Source organism: Amia ocellicauda, chromosome 7, assembly GCF_036373705.1.
Source record: "Amia ocellicauda isolate fAmiCal2 chromosome 7, fAmiCal2.hap1, whole genome shotgun sequence".
Taxonomy (NCBI): Eukaryota; Metazoa; Chordata; class Actinopteri; order Amiiformes; family Amiidae; genus Amia; species Amia ocellicauda.
In genome coordinates this window covers 1950105-1967348 of record NC_089856.1, presented here as the reverse complement: position 1 = coordinate 1967348, position 17244 = coordinate 1950105, and the positions used below count along the sequence as shown (strand labels likewise).

Sequence of the window (17244 nt, the reverse complement as noted above, 5' to 3'; positions counted from 1 at the left end):
ATGTGTGTGCGTCCGCACGTCTTCACCTGTCAGGACCCATAAACGCCTCTAAGCTGATTCTTCTGAGGCTCTTTCTTGTGGAGTGAGTTTCTCCACTGCCAGCCAGCATCACCCAATGCTGTAACTCTGTGTGTTTCCCTCCACAGAGTATCCAGACAGAGTCTCTATCAGCTCTGTGGGACACACTGGTCCAATGGAGGAGGGGAGACAGTACCGGCTGCAGTGTGATGTCCAGAGCATCGCCCCAGTCCAGTATCTCTCTGTGAACTGGTATAGAGGGGGGGCATTAATCCACACTGAAAACATCTCTGAAGACACCACTAGAACACCTGTGAATGTGTCTCGTACCCTCCTCATCACCCCCAACCGCACTGATGATAGAGTGCAGTACACGTGTGAGGCAGAGCTGAGACTTGGACCAGGAGGACCACAACCAAACCCTGTGATGAAGTCTGAGCCCCTCAATGCCACAGTGCTATGTAAGTGTTTACAAGCCTATAATTTGCTCTTCGTAAGATGGAGCTGACTGCTAGCCTTTCACACTTGCAGTTATTCATAAATCTACTGCTCTAAGAGGACTAAAGGGGCGTATTAAAATGGTATAATATTAAAATCGATATACCAGCAAGCTGCTTGGAAAGCCGTTTAAATTGTCAAAGATACATCATGGGGCAGAGGGTACCAAGACAGTGCAGATCAAAAAGTGAAGTTCAACACGTGTGATTTACTACATTGTAAAGTACACCTAATATTTTATTTAATATTTTTTTCAGACAAACCTGTGTTTAAATATTTAATGTGGTGCTTATTTGTTTAATCTTGTCAAATTCCCACTTGTGAGGAGTAATACTGACTGTGTGTATGTTTCTGATGGTGTTTGTGTAGATGGGCCAGAGCTATCAGGGTGTCGTGACCGTGTTGAAGTGATGGAGCACCAGACCCTGGGCGACAGTGTTGTCTGCACAGTGCAGGGCAGTCCTGCCCCTGAGACCAGCTGGCTCAAGGATGGACGAGAGGTTGACGCCTCTGCTCCCCTGAGCAGGACAGACGGAGGACTGTACACCTATAGAGCCTTCAATACGTATGGATCCACGACTCACAATGTCAGCGTTGAGGTGCTCTGTGAGTCTGAGCTGCTCATTATTTGAAATTCTCTTTCTTTTTCTCAGTACACAGATTTAGTGTTTTCATTTCTGCTAGTTCACATCCAGTGAGTTTCTGTCCATTGAGTTACTACTGACTTACTGCTCTCGGCACTTTTAAAACCAATTAACCCGTTAATAAAAGACAACCGCAAAACAACACTGCGGTGTATTTACTCTGCATCAATAGTCACCATGAAGGAGGTCAGCCAGGAACCTAATTCTCCAGCCTGTCAGTGTCACCTATGAGTCTCCTTCCTTCCCTGTGTCCCCGAGTGTGTGTCTGCATTGTGGCGCTTCATTTGAAGGGCAGACCTGACGTTTACTTTGCAACATTACTATGAAGCTAGTTCACATTCACAGTGCTATGTAAGTGTTTACAAGCCTATAATTTGCTCTTCGTAAGATGGAGCTGACTGCTAGCCTTTCACACTTGCAGTTATTCATAAATCTACTGCTCTAAGAGGACTAAGGGGGCGTATTAAAATGGTATAATATTAAAATCGATATACCAGCAAGCTGCTTGGAAAGCCGTTTTAATTGTCAAAGATACATCATGGGGCAGAGGGTACCAAGACAGTGCAGATCAAAAAGTGAAGTTCAACACGTGTGATTTACTACATTGTAAAGTACACCTAATATTTTATTTAATATTTTTTTCATACAAACCTGTGTTTAAATATTTAATGTGGCGCTTATTTGTTTAATCTTGTCAAATTCCCACTTGTGAGGAGTAATACTGACTGTGTGTATGTTTCTGATGGTGTTTGTGTAGATGGGCCAGAGCTATCAGGGTGTCGTGACCATGTTGAAGTGATGGAGCACCAGACCCTGGGCGACAGTGTTGTCTGCACAGTGCAGGGCAGTCCTGCCCCTGAGACCAGCTGGCTCAAGGATGGACGAGAGGTTGACGCCTCTGCTCCCCTGAGCAGGACAGACGGAGGACTGTACACCTATAGAGCCTTCAATACGTATGGATCCACGACTCACAATGTCAGCGTTGAGGTGCTCTGTGAGTCTGAGCTGTGAAATATTTAAAATTCTCTTTCTTTTTCTCAGTACACAGATTTAGTGTTTTCATTTCCACTAGTTCACATCCAGTGAGTTTCTGTCTATTGAGTTACTACTGACTTACTGCTCTCGGCACTTTTAAAACCAATTAACCCGTTAATAAAAGACACAAGCGCAAAACAACACTGCGGTGTATTTACTCTGCATCAATAGTCACCATGAAGGAGGTCAGCCAGGAACCTAATTCTCCAGCCCGTTTTCTATAGGAAAGGTCAAATTTGAATCTGACTAATACACCTTATTATTATTATTATTATTATTATTATTATTATTATTATTATTATTGTTACTTGTAATAGTATTTCCTAGTTAGTTTTTTTTTTATTGTTTCTTACTGTGACTTGTCCTGCTTATTCTGCAGACTGTCCCATTGTGATTGACCCTCCCACAGTGGTGGTGAGATATGGAGATCCAGTAGAGGTTAACTGCACTGTAACACGGACAACCAGAGGAATGGGCTGGGAGGCAACGGTTGGATCCATAGACATGAAAACAGATGTCCAGTCTCTCCTCTGGAGTGCCAGCAGTCTGACTGACTGGACCGCAGAGCCCAAATGTTTCGCAAAGATTCAGACTGAGTCCAAGCAGTGTAAGAAAGAGCTCAATGTCACTCTCTACAGTAAGTATCCTGTACTGTGACGTGCAAACAAACGAATGAGAGCACGGCTGTCCGTTGATATTCACTCCCACTCCTCCAGACCAGCCTGACCATGAAGAAATTGGCCTGGTACCATGGTCAATACCCTGCAGGTGAACCCTCACTGGGGTTCGTGTGTCAAGAGCTACATGGCAGGTTACTGGAGGCTCCGTTCTGTGATCTGTAACACGTGTGCAGGCCAACATTCGACACGAGAATGAGGAACCTAACCTGTTGATAACTGCGCCCCAGAATCCCCCCGATAGACCCATTTCTATGGATAGCAATCCTCTACATATGTGTGTGTTCGTGTGTACATGTGTGTGCGTCCGCACGTCTTCACCTGTCAGGACCCATAAACGCCTCTAAGCTGATTCTTCTGAGGCTCTTTCTTGTGGAGTGAGTTTCTCCACTGCCAGCCAGCATCACCCAATGCTGTAACTCTGTGTGTTTCCCTCCACAGAGTATCCAGACAGAGTCTCTATCAGCTCTGTGGGACACACTGGTCCAATGGAGGAGGGGAGACAGTACCGGCTGCAGTGTGATGTCCAGAGCATCGCCCCAGTCCAGTATCTCTCTGTGAACTGGTATAGAGGGGGGGCATTAATCCACACAGAAACCTTCACTGAAGACACCACCAGAACACCTGTGAATGTGTCTCGTACCCTCCTCATCACCCCCAACCGCACTGATGATAGAGTGCAGTACACGTGTGAGGCAGAGCTGAGACTTGGACCAGGAGGACCACAACCAAACCCTGTGATGAAGTCTGAGCCCCTCAATGCCACAGTGCTATGTAAGTGTTTACAAGCCTATAATTTGCTCTTCGTAAGATGGAGCTGACTGCTAGCCTTTCACACTTGCAGTTATTCATAAATCTACTGCTCTAAGAGGACTAAAGGGGCGTATTAAAATGGTATAATATTAAAATCGATATACCAGCAAGCTGCTTGGAAAGCCGTTTAAATTGTCAAAGATACATCATGGGGCAGAGGGTACCAAGACAGTGCAGATCAAAAAGTGAAGTTCAACACGTGTGATTTACTACATTGTAAAGTACACCTAATATTTTATTTAATATTTTCTTCAGACAAACCTGTGTTTAAATATTTAATGTGGTGCTTATTTGTTTAATCTTGTCAAATTCCCACTTGTGAGGAGTAATACTGACTGTGTGTATGTTTCTGATGGTGTTTGTGTAGATGGGCCAGAGCTATCAGGGTGTCGTGACCATGTTGAAGTGATGGAGCACCAGACCCTGGGCGACAGTGTTGTCTGCACAGTGCAGGGCAGTCCTGCCCCTGAGACCAGCTGGCTCAAGGATGGACGAGAGGTTGACGCCTCTGCTCCCCTGAGCAGGACAGACGGAGGACTGTACACCTATAGAGCCTTCAATACGTATGGATCCACGACTCACAATGTCAGCGTTGAGGTGCTCTGTGAGTCTGAGCTGCTCATTATTTAAAATTCTCTTTCTTTTTCTCAGTACACAGATTTAGTGTTTTCATTTCCGCTAGTTCACATCCAGTGAGTTTCTGTCCATTGAGTTACTACTGACTTAATGCTCTCGGCATTTTAAAACCAATTAACCCGTTAATAAAAGACACAAGCGCAAAACAACACTGCGGTGTATTTACTCTGCATCAATAGTCACCATGAAGGAGGTCAGCCAGGAACCTAATTCTCCAGCCTGTCAGTGTCACCTATGAGTCTCCTTCCTTCCCTGTGTCCCCGAGTGTGTGTCTGCATTGTGGCGCTTCATTTGAAGGGCAGACCTGACGTTTACTTTGCAACATTACTATGAAGCTAGTTCACATTCACAGTGCTATGTAAGTGTTTACAAGCCTATAATTTGCTCTTCGTAAGATGGAGCTGACTGCTAGCCTTTCACACTTGCAGTTATTCATAAATCTACTGCTCTAAGAGGACTAAAGGGGCGTATTAAAATGGTATAATATTAAAATCGATATACCAGCAAGCTGCTTGGAAAGCCGTTTAAATTGTCAAAGATACATCATGGGGCAGAGGGTACCAAGACAGTGCAGATCAAAAAGTGAAGTTCAACACGTGTGATTTACTACATTGTAAAGTACACCTAATATTTTATTTAATATTTTCTTCAGACAAACCTGTGTTTAAATATTTAATGTGGCGCTTATTTGTTTAATCTTGTCAAATTCCCACTTGTGAGGAGTAATACTGACTGTGTGTATGTTTCTGATGGTGTTTGTGTAGATGGGCCAGAGCTATCAGGGTGTCGTGACCATGTTGAAGTGACGGAGCACCAGACCCTGGGCGACAGTGTTGTCTGCACAGTGCAGGGCAGTCCTGCCCCTGAGACCAGCTGGCTCAAGGATGGACGAGAGGTTGACGCCTCTGCTCCCCTAAGGAGGACAGACGGAGGACTGTACACCTATAGAGCCTTCAATACGTATGGATCCACGACTCACAATGTCAGCGTTGAGGTGCTCTGTGAGTCTCAGCTGTGAATTATTTGAAATTCTCTTTCTTTTTCTCAGTACACAGATTTAGTGTTTTCATTTCCGCTAGTTCACATCCAGTGAGTTTCTGTCAATTGAGTTACTACTGACTTACTGCTCTCTGCACTTTTAAAACCAATTAACCCGTTAATAAAAGACACAAGCGCAAAACAACACTGCGGTGTATTTACTCTGCATCAATAGTCACCATGAAGGAGGTCAGCCAGGAACCTAATTCTCCAGCCCGTTTTCTAAAGGAAAGGTCAAATTTGAATCTGACTAACAAACATTATTATTATTATTATTATTATTATTATTATTATTATTATTATTATTACTTGTAATAGTATTTCCTAGTTAGTTTTTTTTTATTGTTTCTTACTGTGACTTGTCCTGCTTATTCTGCAGACTGTCCCATTGTGATTGACCCTCCCACAGTGGTGGTGAGATATGGAGATCCAGTAGAGGTTAACTGCACTGTAACACGGACAACCAGAGGAATGGGCTGGGAGGCAACGGTTGGATCCATAGACATGAAAACAGATGTCCAGTCTCTCCTCTGGAGTGCCAGCAGTCTGACTGACTGGACCGCAGAGCCCAAATGCTACGCAAACTTTAAGACTGCGCCCAAGCAGTGTAAGAAAGAGCTCAATGTCACTCTCTACAGTAAGTATCCTGTACTGTGACGTGCAAACAAAGGAATGAGAGCAGGGCTGCCCGTTGATATTCACTCCCACTCCTCCAGACCAGCCTGACCATGGAAAAATTGGCCTGGTACCATGGTCAATACCCTGCAGGTGAACCCTCACTGGGGTTCGTGTGTCAAGAGCTACATGGCAGGTTACTGGAGGCTCCGTTCTGTGATCTGTAACACGTGTGCAGGCCAACATTCGACACGAGAATGAGGAACCTAACCTGTTGATAACTGCGCCCCAGAATCCCCCCAATAGACCCATTTCTATGGATAGCAATCCTTTTACATATGTGTGTGTTCGTGTGTACATGTGTGTGCGTCCGCACGTCTTCACCTGTCAGGACCCATAAACGCCTCTAAGCTGATTCTTCTGAGGCTCTTTCTTGTGGAGTGAGTTTCTCCACTGCCAGCCAGCATCACCCAATGCTGTAACTCTGTGTGTTTCCCTCCACAGAGTATCCAGACAGAGTCTCTATCAGCTCTGTGGGACACACTGGTCCAATGGAGGAGGGGAGACAGTACCGGCTGCAGTGTGATGTCCAGAGCATCGCCCCAGTCCAGTATCTCTCTGTGAACTGGTATAGAGGGGGGGCATTAATCCACACAGAAACCTTCACTGAAGACACCACCAGAACACCTGTGAATGTGTCTCGTACCCTCCTCATCACCCCCAACCGCACTGATGATAGAGTGCAGTACACGTGTGAGGCAGAGCTGAGACTTGGACCAGGAGGACCACAACCAAACCCTGTGATGAAGTCTGAGCCCCTCAATGCCACAGTGCTATGTAAGTGTTTACAAGCCTATAATTTGCTCTTCGTAAGATGGAGCTGACTGCTAGCCTTTCACACTTGCAGTTATTCATAAATCTACTGCTCTAAGAGGACTAAAGGGGCGTATTAAAATGGTATAATATTAAAATCGATATACCAGCAAGCTGCTTGGAAAGCCGTTTAAATTGTCAAAGATACATCATGGGGCAGAGGGTACCAAGACAGTGCAGATCAAAAAGTGAAGTTCAACACGTGTGATTTACTACATTGTAAAGTACACCTAATATTTTATTTAATATTTTCTTCAGACAAACCTGTGTTTAAATATTTAATGTGGCGCTTATTTGTTTAATCTTGTCAAATTCCCACTTGTGAGGAGTAATACTGACTGTGTGTATGTTTCTGATGGTGTTTGTGTAGATGGGCCAGAGCTATCAAGGTGTCAAGACCGTGTTGAAGTGATGGAGAACCAGACCCTGGGCGACAGTGTTGTCTGCACAGTGCAGGGCAGTCCTGCCCCTGAGACCAGCTGGATCAAGGATGGACGAGAGGTTGACGCCTCTGCTCCCCTGAGCAGGACAGACGGAGGACTGTACACCTATAGAGCCTTCAATACGTATGGATCCACGACTCACAATGTCAGCGTTGAGGTGCTCTGTGAGTCTGAGCTGCACATTATTTGAAATTCTCTTTCTTTTTCTCAAAACACAGATTTAGTATTTTCATTTCCACTAGTTCACATCCAGTGAGTTTCTGTCAATTGAGTTACTACTGACTTACTGCTCTCGGCACTTTTAAAACCAATTAACCCGTTAATAAAAGACACAAGCGCAAAACAACACTGCGGTGTATTTACTCTGCATCAATAGTCACCATGAAGAAGGTCAGCCAGGAACCTAATTCTCCAGCCTGTCAGTGTCACCTATGAGTCTCCTTCCTTCCCTGTGTCCCCAAGTGTGTGTCTGCATTGTGGCGCTTCATTTGAAGGGCAGACCTGACGTTTACTTTGCAACATTACTATGAAGCTAGTTCACATTCACAGTGCTATGTAAGTGTTTACAAGCCTATAATTTGCTCTTCGTAAGATGGAGCTGACTGCTAGCCTTTCACACTTGCAGTTATTCATAAATCTACTGCTCTAAGAGGACTAAGGGGGCGTATTAAAATGGTATAATATTAAAATGTATATACCAGCAAGCTGCTTGGAAAGCCGTTTTAATTGTCAAAGATACATCATGGGGCAGAGGGTACCAAGACAGTGCAGATCAAAAAGTGAAGTTCAACACGTGTGATTTACTACATTGTGAAGTACACCTATATATATATATATATTTTTTTTTTTTTTTTTCCAGACAAACCTGTATTTAAATCAAAATCAGAAGACAGTTTATCCATTTACCAAGGTGAATTGCTAGTGCTAAACTGCTCTGCTCATGGCAACCCACCTCCAAAATATCACTGGAAGTATTCTGAGGCTCTTAACAAAGAGGAAAGAGACATCGGTGACGGCAGCACGTATAACGTCTCTGAAGCCTCACCTGGACAGAGTGGATTTTACACCTGCACTGTGAGCAACAAGCAGGGAGAAACCAGCCAGAAATTCTCAGTGACGGTGAAGGAGAAAGGTAACGGTGTGTTTAATTTCTATTGCCTTCCTATAGAGCACCTGGTACGCTGCAGGGAGATCTAGAAAGTGTCCTTCAGTCTCTCACCTGTGTCAGTGTGACCGCCGGACGCCTAGGCGATTCTAGTCCCTCAAATACACAGATCCATTCCCAATCCATTCCCGCCATGGATTGATTTTACTTTACTTCTCTTTTCTGAATCAAGACCTAGTCCCCTTGAGATCTTGCAGTGTAGATAGCAGCACTAGCATACAGGTGCTCTGAATTCCCCTCATATCTGAATGAAATGCATGTCTTATTTATATACATATATATTTTGTTTTGCAGATGGTGGCTCTGCAATAATTATTGGGATTATAGTAGGAATTATTTTTTTAATTCTGCTGGTGATACTGATTTGTGCCTTTATAAAGGACTATAGACATAAAAGAGGAAATTATATAATAGTAGGCCAACAAGGTTCACAAGCCAACGGAAGTCTTCTGCACAACGGACACTCAGACGGCATTGCACTGGAGACGCTGCCCACAGTCTGAGCCAACGGCAACTCTCTCCACAGCTTCTAAGAAAGGTACAGATTCCTCACTAGCACTCCAAAAGCCCCTCAATGACTTTATCTAATTCCACTCCAAAAAAGAGACTTTTGCATGACTCTCACAACTGGAAACTACGTGCTGACACTCAAACTTGAATCGTTAGGATTAACCAGACTGTCCTTGCTTCTGTGCCTTTCCCTCACCTTGTATTATGGCATTTCCGAAACACCTACTTCTTTGAAGGGGGGGTGGGGGGTGAAGGAAGTCCAGGGAAAATGAGTCGAGGGTTTAAGAGGTTTGAAGAGAGTTGACAATGTTTTCCTGCCCATGAGAAAACCATGGATCGGAGGTACAAACTGCAAAACCCCCAGGAAGAGACCACATTGGTTGTCGGGAGGAATATGTGAAAATGACACCAGTTTCACAGTTGGCTGAAAAAGCGCTGTAGCTCTCGTGATTCCTGTTCTGGGGGCCGAGACTTTGTTGGCGCATTTCATTTTGCAGGAGCACTTTGAGATATCCAAATTACTTCATATTTGTTTTTCTGCCCCCCACAATCCCCCCAGATGGAGCTGGTGTGCTTTGTAATGATGAAATGTGCTGTAGTACAGCTGTGTAAGAAGAGGAAGTCACAATGTGAGTAACGGTGTTGTAATTAAGAGTGGCTGGCGACGGGGGGGGAGTTCTCAGCTGCAGTCCACTGTCGGGAAAATGATCTGCTTGACAAAGCAGATTTCATCATGACTGTGTCACAAGATTTCGAGTGGTAACAGAAATCAATGGTCAACGGCCTCAAAGCGACACAACTGATACAATATCCGCATGCGGTTGCAAAATGAGCTGTGGACAAACTGAAGAGTCTTTTTTTGTATTTATGTTATTACTTTTCTTGCCGTTTGCTTTTCTTTTTAAGCAATGGCATCTTTGCTTTACGCTTGATGATTTTGCTTTTATTAGTGTTTGTTGAACCGACAGGCTGAAGTGCTTTCAATGCACCAGAGGGCTTCAGGATTTCAAACATCTATACACCCGATTGGTCTCACCACAGGTGCAGTATCGACAGTCAGGAAAAGTGCACAACTCTCCCGCTCACTGTATTATGGAGAGTTTAGCAGTTTTTACCATTTTGCTATTTTCTCTTTCCTCAAAGAATCATCTGAGGAAATGTTCTTTACCTACCTACTACCATTGTAGTTCTTCCCCCTTGAAAATAAAACCATAACCCTGGATTGTTCTCTTCCTTATCGGGCCCCTTACTGATATTCTGAGCACCACGATTCAGTTTTTCCGAATTCTTCTCGGTTCAGAGTTTCTACCATCAAACTGTATAGAACTGAAGCAATAGCTATTGTGACAACAAAGAATATTGATACATGCAAAGTACAGTGTTTCAATTTTATTTATATATTGTTATTTTATTTTTCTATTATGCAGCAGATGTACAGTTGTTTTGTTCTCGATTTAATTCCATCTCTGTGTACATACTGAATAAAACATCATTGTCATTTGCTGGTGTTGGCATATTTGTATCATGTACGTTCCTGTGGATATCAAAGTTCCTGTTTTTTAAAAGAACGCAGCCAGTGAGAAAATGAGGGACAAAAGCAAAGAATAGATTCTTACCCCTGACACATTTTGAGATGTATAAGAAACCTCATGTGCTTGTGAAACATCAAGAGATGAAATCATCTGGGTGGTGACAGGAATTTGGTGTGAACTACAGTCACTGCTTATTAAAAATAACATAAATAAAAATACTAATGAAAAACAACCATTCTCACCATATTTATTTTCTTGCCGCTCTTTCAACTGACACCTGGGCTCTTTCTCTGTGAGGCAATTTCTTGCACCAGCTTCCTGTGTGAAATGGCCTCTTAAATCAAGAAACTGACTGACACAACGTGTGGTATTTGTGGCAGAAAACCCAGCTATTCAATACAGGCTTGTGATGGCAAGGAACCGGTACCTGTACAGTATAGACTTCAGTGTTAATGAATGGAAAACCCACACCTGAAACACCATGTCCAAACCTTCATCCTAGGACTTTTTTCAGACATTACCACTAAGGGCCTGATTTTTCAATTTTTTTTTATAAAAAATCTGTATGTGTGCTTTTACACTTTCAATGTCTTTTTGTATTGTAGGGAGAGCCGTGGGTTTTAATTGACCTACGCGGTTTGTATAGAACGACTCACCCGAGGAAAATGTTTTATATTTTAATATAATCACCATCAAGACTTGTAGCAAGGTTTGTAGCAGCAAACTTTGTAAAAGGGAGACAACTGACCATGTATGTTTAAACAAGTTTTTCTGTCTTGTAGTAGCGTGTGCACTTTGCTGTTCTTCTAGACATTTTAATCTGCCGCATAGGGATTTGACTATTGTTTGTGGTTATCGTGTCTTTTTACATATTTCTTTTAGCCCACATGCTTAGTGTTCTGAACATTCATTGCTTATCTCTGCCTCGACCGGGAGTTACTTTACATGTAAGTTTACTTTAATGTGCTGCTCTACATTTTTGTTTTTGTTGTATTCTAGCCACTTGTATTTCTGATACCAGTTACTGTTAAAACATCTTTGCTTGGTTCCAAACAAAGTGTGAGGGTAGACATCTAACACTGGTTGAGTGTTAATGGCCTGATTTTAATGGCATGATTAAACTTGTCTCTATTTCATTATTAAAAAAAAAAAAACTTAAAAAATGTTGTGCTTACTGTATTGTACAAACTACAAGAACAATTAGGCCAGTGTAATTGCAACTGAAGCTTTTTACAAGGTTAATTTTTCATGTATCACTAATGCATGTATTTGGTCTTGTTGCACTATTTCTGTTTTAACACCTCCTACTGAACCTCACAAGAAAACATGTTCTGCTCTGCATCCTTGCTCAACATAATTGTTTTATAAGATAAGGGAATATTTCTGCATCTCCACACAGCAGCATATCACATATTACATGTACAGTGACCTCCAGATGTATTTATACGTGATGTAATGTAACAAAAGGTTTAAACGCAGGAAAGAACCAGAACACTCGCATCATAATCAAGTACCAAAAGTAAAATGATTGACAGCAATTTATGCTGTACAACCCAGTTACACAAAAACATTTAACCATTTACACTTTACTTAAAAAAAACCATGTTGTCATTGCCTTATATATCAATAGTACAAGAGTTAAAACAACTCCTATATTTTGTGTTTCCTAAAATATTGTTTCAAGCAGATTGCATATGGGTTAAAAACAGAACATTACCACAAGAATATAACATTTCGGGTTATAAAAAAAAAGTTATTGCATACGGTGGCTCGTTGAGGACATGAAAAAAATAATAGCCCCTTTTATTAACTCGTGATCATGACAACCTTATCTCTCGCTGTCGGAGGAAACGGGAGTGTTGTCATTTTCATGAGACAACGCTGAGACTGGGGCAGTGAGGTGTCAACACACAAATGCTTGCGACGCGACGCACTTCTGCCCGGATGGCAGTTTTAGATGTCCAGAGGGTCTGTTGCTGGGTGTCACGGTTACCTCGTGGGAGGACCGTAAAGCTGTTAGAGACAGGACCAAAGTGCAGAGCTAATGAGCAGACAGAAACCAAGGAGAATCCAAAGGCGAGGTCGAGGTCACAGACAAAAGGTCGAAATCCAGGAGGTCAAGAGAAACAGATACAGAACAGAAAGAGATAGATAGAGATAGAGACAAGGACAGGGCATAAAGTGAAAGAGGAAGGACAAGGAGAGAGAGAGAGAGACCGGGTTAAAGGGCAAGGAACAAGGAACCAGGAGAACAAGGCTTGGTGATGCAGGGAGAACTGACAACACTTTGCCAAGAGTGAGGGGTTTATAAAGGAGAGCAGAAACTAGGAAGACAAGAGCAGGACTAATGAGAACAAAGGACAGGAGCAGAAGTGCACAAGGGTGAGGAGGAATGTTAATTGATAGAATGAAAAAAGGAAAGCAGTGAAGGGAGCAGGAAAAGGCAAGAGAACATTGGTGGCCTCTAGTGGGGGAAGAGGGTCAGGGCTAGGGAACTGTGACAGTACCCCCCCCTCCACGCTGGGCGCAGCCGAATGGGACTGGACACAACAGGGGACAGAAGATCAGGAACAAAGGTACTGGGGAAAACAGAAGACAAGAAGGAGGGAAAGGGCAAGATTTCTAGAGAGTGGCCATAAGGCAAGGTCGGGAGGCCTGGGAAGTGGCCACAAGTCAGGGTAAAAAGGTCTGAAGGATGGCCATGGGATAGGATCGGGTTCTGGAAGTCTTGGAGGTGGCCATAGGTAAGGAACGGGATCAGGAGGTTTGGGAGGTGACCTCAGGACAGGAACAGGTTCAGGAGGTCTAGGGGGTAGCCACAGGTCAAGGACAGGGTCTGGAGGTCTGAAAGACAACTGCAGGACAGAGACAGGATTGGAAGGGCCGGGAGGCAGCTTCCAGACAGATGCAGGGTCCGGGTCGGGTGGAGGAGGTGCTGGAGGCTCGGTGGACGGATCCGAGGAGGCCTCAGGAGCCGAGGCCTGGGAAGGCGAAGCCGTGGAAGCCATAGGAGACTCCGAGAGTGGTGCCTTGGGAGGCGAAGCCGACGGAGCTTTGGGAAGCGGAGCCGTCGGAGGTGGAGTCCTGGAAGGCTCAGGAGATGGAGACGGTGGAACAGTGGAAGGTGGCGCCACGAAGGCAGAACCGAAGGAGGCGCAGTCTCAGGGGGCGGTGACAAGGAAGGCGGAACCACAGGAGGCGGCGCCAAGGGAGGCCGAGACGTAGAAGTCTCATAAGGCAGATCCGAGGGAGGCGCAGTCTCATGAGGCGATAAGGTCCATGCCTCAGGAGGCATGAAACCCTCAGTAGGCGGAGCCATAGAAGGCGGAGCTGTAAATGCGGGATCGGGACCTCATGTTCGGCGGCGGGCGCGGCTGGGGTCGGGACCTCTGGCTGGGTGGCCGGGGTCGGGACCTCTGGCTGGGTGGCCGGGAGAGGCTGCTGCAGGGGAAGGCGCTCAAGCACCAGGTTCAATTTGGCCCCTGGAGCAGCCGCGTATTCTCCCCGATCATGGCCCCCCGGGTAGCGAAGGCGGTCAGCATCACTGGGTCCATTTACTGGCGAAGTGTTCTGTCACGGTTACCTCGTGGGAGGACCGTAAAGCTGTTAGAGACAGGACCCAAGTGCAGAGCTACTGCAATAAGCAGACAGAAACCAAGGAGAATCCAAAGGCGAGGTCGAGGTCACAGGCAAAAGGTCGAAATCCAGGAGGTCAAGAGAAACCGATACAGAACAGAAAGAGAGACACAGGCGAACCAGGCGAACCAGGCGAACCAGGCGAACCAGGCGAACCAGGCGAACCAGGCGAACCAGGCGAACCAGGCGAACCAGGCGAACCAGGCGAACCAGGCGAACCAGGCGAACCAGGCGAACCAGGCGAACCAGGCGAACCAGGCTTGGTAATGCAGGGAGAGCTGACAACACTTTGCCAAGAGTGAGGGCAGTGAGGGGTTTATAAAGGAGAGCAGAAACTAGGAAGACAAGAGCAGGACCAATGAGAACAAAGGACAGGAGCAGAAGTGCACAAGGGTGAGGAGGAATGTTAATTGATAGAATGAAAAAAGGAAAGCAGTGAAGGGAGCAGGAAAAGGCAAGAGAACATTGGCGGCCTCTAGTGGGGGAAGAGGGTCAGAGCTAGGGAACTGTGACACTGGGGTGCAGACAATTTCAGCAGACTTGACTCACGTTGAAAATACACGAGGGAAAACACACATATATATTTATGGCATATACACTCTTTCAATTCCTCCTTAGCTGCAGACATTGCAGCACACAAACACTTTGGGGAAAACAACTCCGTATAAGGCATTGCTCATTGATATTTCCTCTTTTCTTAGAAACACTTCTAGCTATGTTTAGTTAACCCCTTTTACCCAGCCTTCCTCACTCTGTGACTCGCTTGTGTATTCTGGTTTCATTCCATTTCCACCCAGTCCAAAGACATGCGGTTCAGGTTAATTGGTCAATCGAAAGTGCCCGTTGTCTGAGTTTGTGTCCGAGGTCCGGCCCACAGCGGCCGAGTGGACCACCGCGCACTGGGCTTAGAGCAAACACTGCGCCTGGCATTTGTGTTAGTTTTCTTGACACAACTCCTAAAAACTATACAAACTACAATCACAAAAATAATAAACGTTCATATTAGCATATTCTTCTTGTGCCTATTTGTAAATAGGCTCATTCTGCATAATGAACACGTTACAAGTGTTACAAGGTACTGTGTTGTGGTGTAGTGGGCGAAATGCTCTGCTGTGATGGAGGGTGCAACGAAGGGGGTTCAAATCTCCGGTGGGGTGTTTCAAATGCATCTATCATGTATTTACTGTTATTACTATAATAATGCTTTTACTGTTATTATTATTCCATACAATAGCAGGGTTGGAATAAGTGTGTTAACCACTGAGTATAGTTATGCCTTCTTGAAATTATATCTTGTAAGCCTTCATCTGTGTACTTTGACAGAGTTGTCTGAGTGTCTGAATCACCACACAGTGGTCCCTTTTGATATGCATGAAATTGTCTGTGTATGTTTTTATACAGTTTTAACTGTTACATATGTAACGGTCTCAGTCCACTGTACGTTTTTCACTTTGATCACTTTGATTAAATACACCTATACTCACCTAAAGGATTATTAGGAACACCATACTAATACTGTGTTAGACCCCCTTTCGCCTTCAGAACTGCCTTAATTCTACGTGGCATTGATTCAACAAGGTGCTGAAAGCATTCTTTAGAAATGTTGGCCCATATTGATAGGATAGCATCTTGCAGTTGATGGAGATTTGTGGGATGCACATCCAGGGCACGAAGCTCCCGTTCCACCACATCCCAAAGATGCTCTATTGGGTTGAGATCTGGTGACTGTGGGGGCCAGTTTAGTACAGTGAACTCATTGTCATGTTCAAGAAACCAATTTGAAATGATTCGACCTCTGTGACATGGTGCATTATCCTGCTGGAAGTAGCCATCAGAGGATGGGTACATGGTGGTCATAAAGGGATGGACATGGTCAGAAACAATGCTCAGGTAGGCCGTGGCATTTAAACGATGCCCAATTGGCACTAAGGGGCCTAAAGTGTGCCAAGAAAACATCCCCCACACCATTACACCACCACCACCAGCCTGCACAGTGGTAACAAGGCATGATGGATCCATGTTCTCATTCTGTTTACGCCAAATTCTGACTCTACCATCTGAATGTCTCAACAGAAATCAAGACTCATCAGACCAGGCAACATGTTTCCAGTCTTCAACTGTCCAATTTTGGTGAGCTTGTGCAAATTGTAGCCTCTTTTTCCTATTTGTAGTGGAGATGAGTGGTACCCGGTGGGGTCTTCTGCTGTTGTAGCCCATCCGCCTCAAGGTTGTACGTGTTGCGGCTTCACAAATGCTTTGCTGCATACCTCGGTTGTAACGAGTGGTTATTTCAGTCAAAGTTGCTCTTCTATCAGCTTGAATCAGTCGGCCCATTCTCCTCTGACCTCTAGCATCAACAAGGCATTTTCGCCCACAGGACTGCCGCATACTGGATGTTTTTCCCTTTTCACACCATTCTTTGTAAACCCTAGAAATGGTTGTGCATGAAAATCCCAGTAACTGAGCAGATTGTGAAATACTCAGACCGGCCCGTCTGGCACCAACATCCATGCCACACTCAAAATTGCTTAAATCACCTTTCTTTCCCATTCAGACATTCAGTTTGGAGTTCAGGAGATTGTCTTGACCAGGACCACACCCCTAAATGCATTGAAGCAACTGCCATGTGATTGCAGATAATTGCATTAATGAGAAATTGAACAGGTGTTCCTAATAATCCTTTAGGTGAGTGTATATCACATTTGCATGTTCTTTTTGTAGGTCACTTGATATCATCCTGTGGTTGTTGAGTGACATTCGAATGAGTTGGCGCTCATCCCGGTCAGTGGAGAGTTGTCTTCACCCTCTGCTGGTCTGTAGCTCTGTTGTCCCCAATGTCTGCTGCTTGACCTTGTTCTTATGAACCGCCGTCTTTGAAATTTTAAGGATGTAAGTAACCTGACGCTCACTGTATCCCTCTGCCAGTAAAGCCAGAACTGAACCCTTTTCCTCACTCAAAACTTTCCTTTTCAACTCTTTTGGCATGGTCAATAGTTATTTTTTGATTCCAATTACCTTTGAGGTTCTACTAGCATTGTTTTTGCCACCCGGCTGGTCCTATTGCAAGAGGATAGTGATGACCACAGCAGTGTTTTTTATACTTTTCCTTAA

At 44.6% G+C, this 17244-nt stretch overlaps 1 protein-coding gene across 3 annotated transcripts in view; it reads left to right on the top strand.

Annotated features, from left to right (window-relative positions):
- Window positions 1-17244, top strand: part of LOC136752490 (vascular cell adhesion protein 1) — a 43752-nt gene that overhangs the window by 5310 nt on the left and 21198 nt on the right. The window contains exons 5-16 of one of the 3 annotated variants that reach the window (XM_066707842.1): window positions 147-479; window positions 886-1122; window positions 1918-2154; window positions 2575-2832; window positions 3314-3646; window positions 4053-4289; window positions 5086-5322; window positions 5739-5996; window positions 6479-6811; window positions 7218-7454; window positions 8150-8422; window positions 8750-10463. In XM_066707842.1, the coding sequence (XP_066563939.1) occupies window positions 147-479; window positions 886-1122; window positions 1918-2154; window positions 2575-2832; window positions 3314-3646; window positions 4053-4289; window positions 5086-5322; window positions 5739-5996; window positions 6479-6811; window positions 7218-7454; window positions 8150-8422; window positions 8750-8958 (3182 nt within the window). In that variant the 3' untranslated portion in view covers window positions 8959-10463. Of the gene's footprint in view, window positions 1-146; window positions 480-885; window positions 1123-1917; window positions 2155-2574; window positions 2833-3313; window positions 3647-4052; window positions 4290-5085; window positions 5323-5738; window positions 5997-6478; window positions 6812-7217; window positions 7455-8149; window positions 8423-8749; window positions 10464-17244 lie in introns of those variants that run through there. The other 2 variants (XM_066707843.1, XM_066707844.1) reach the window with 2 other exon arrangements.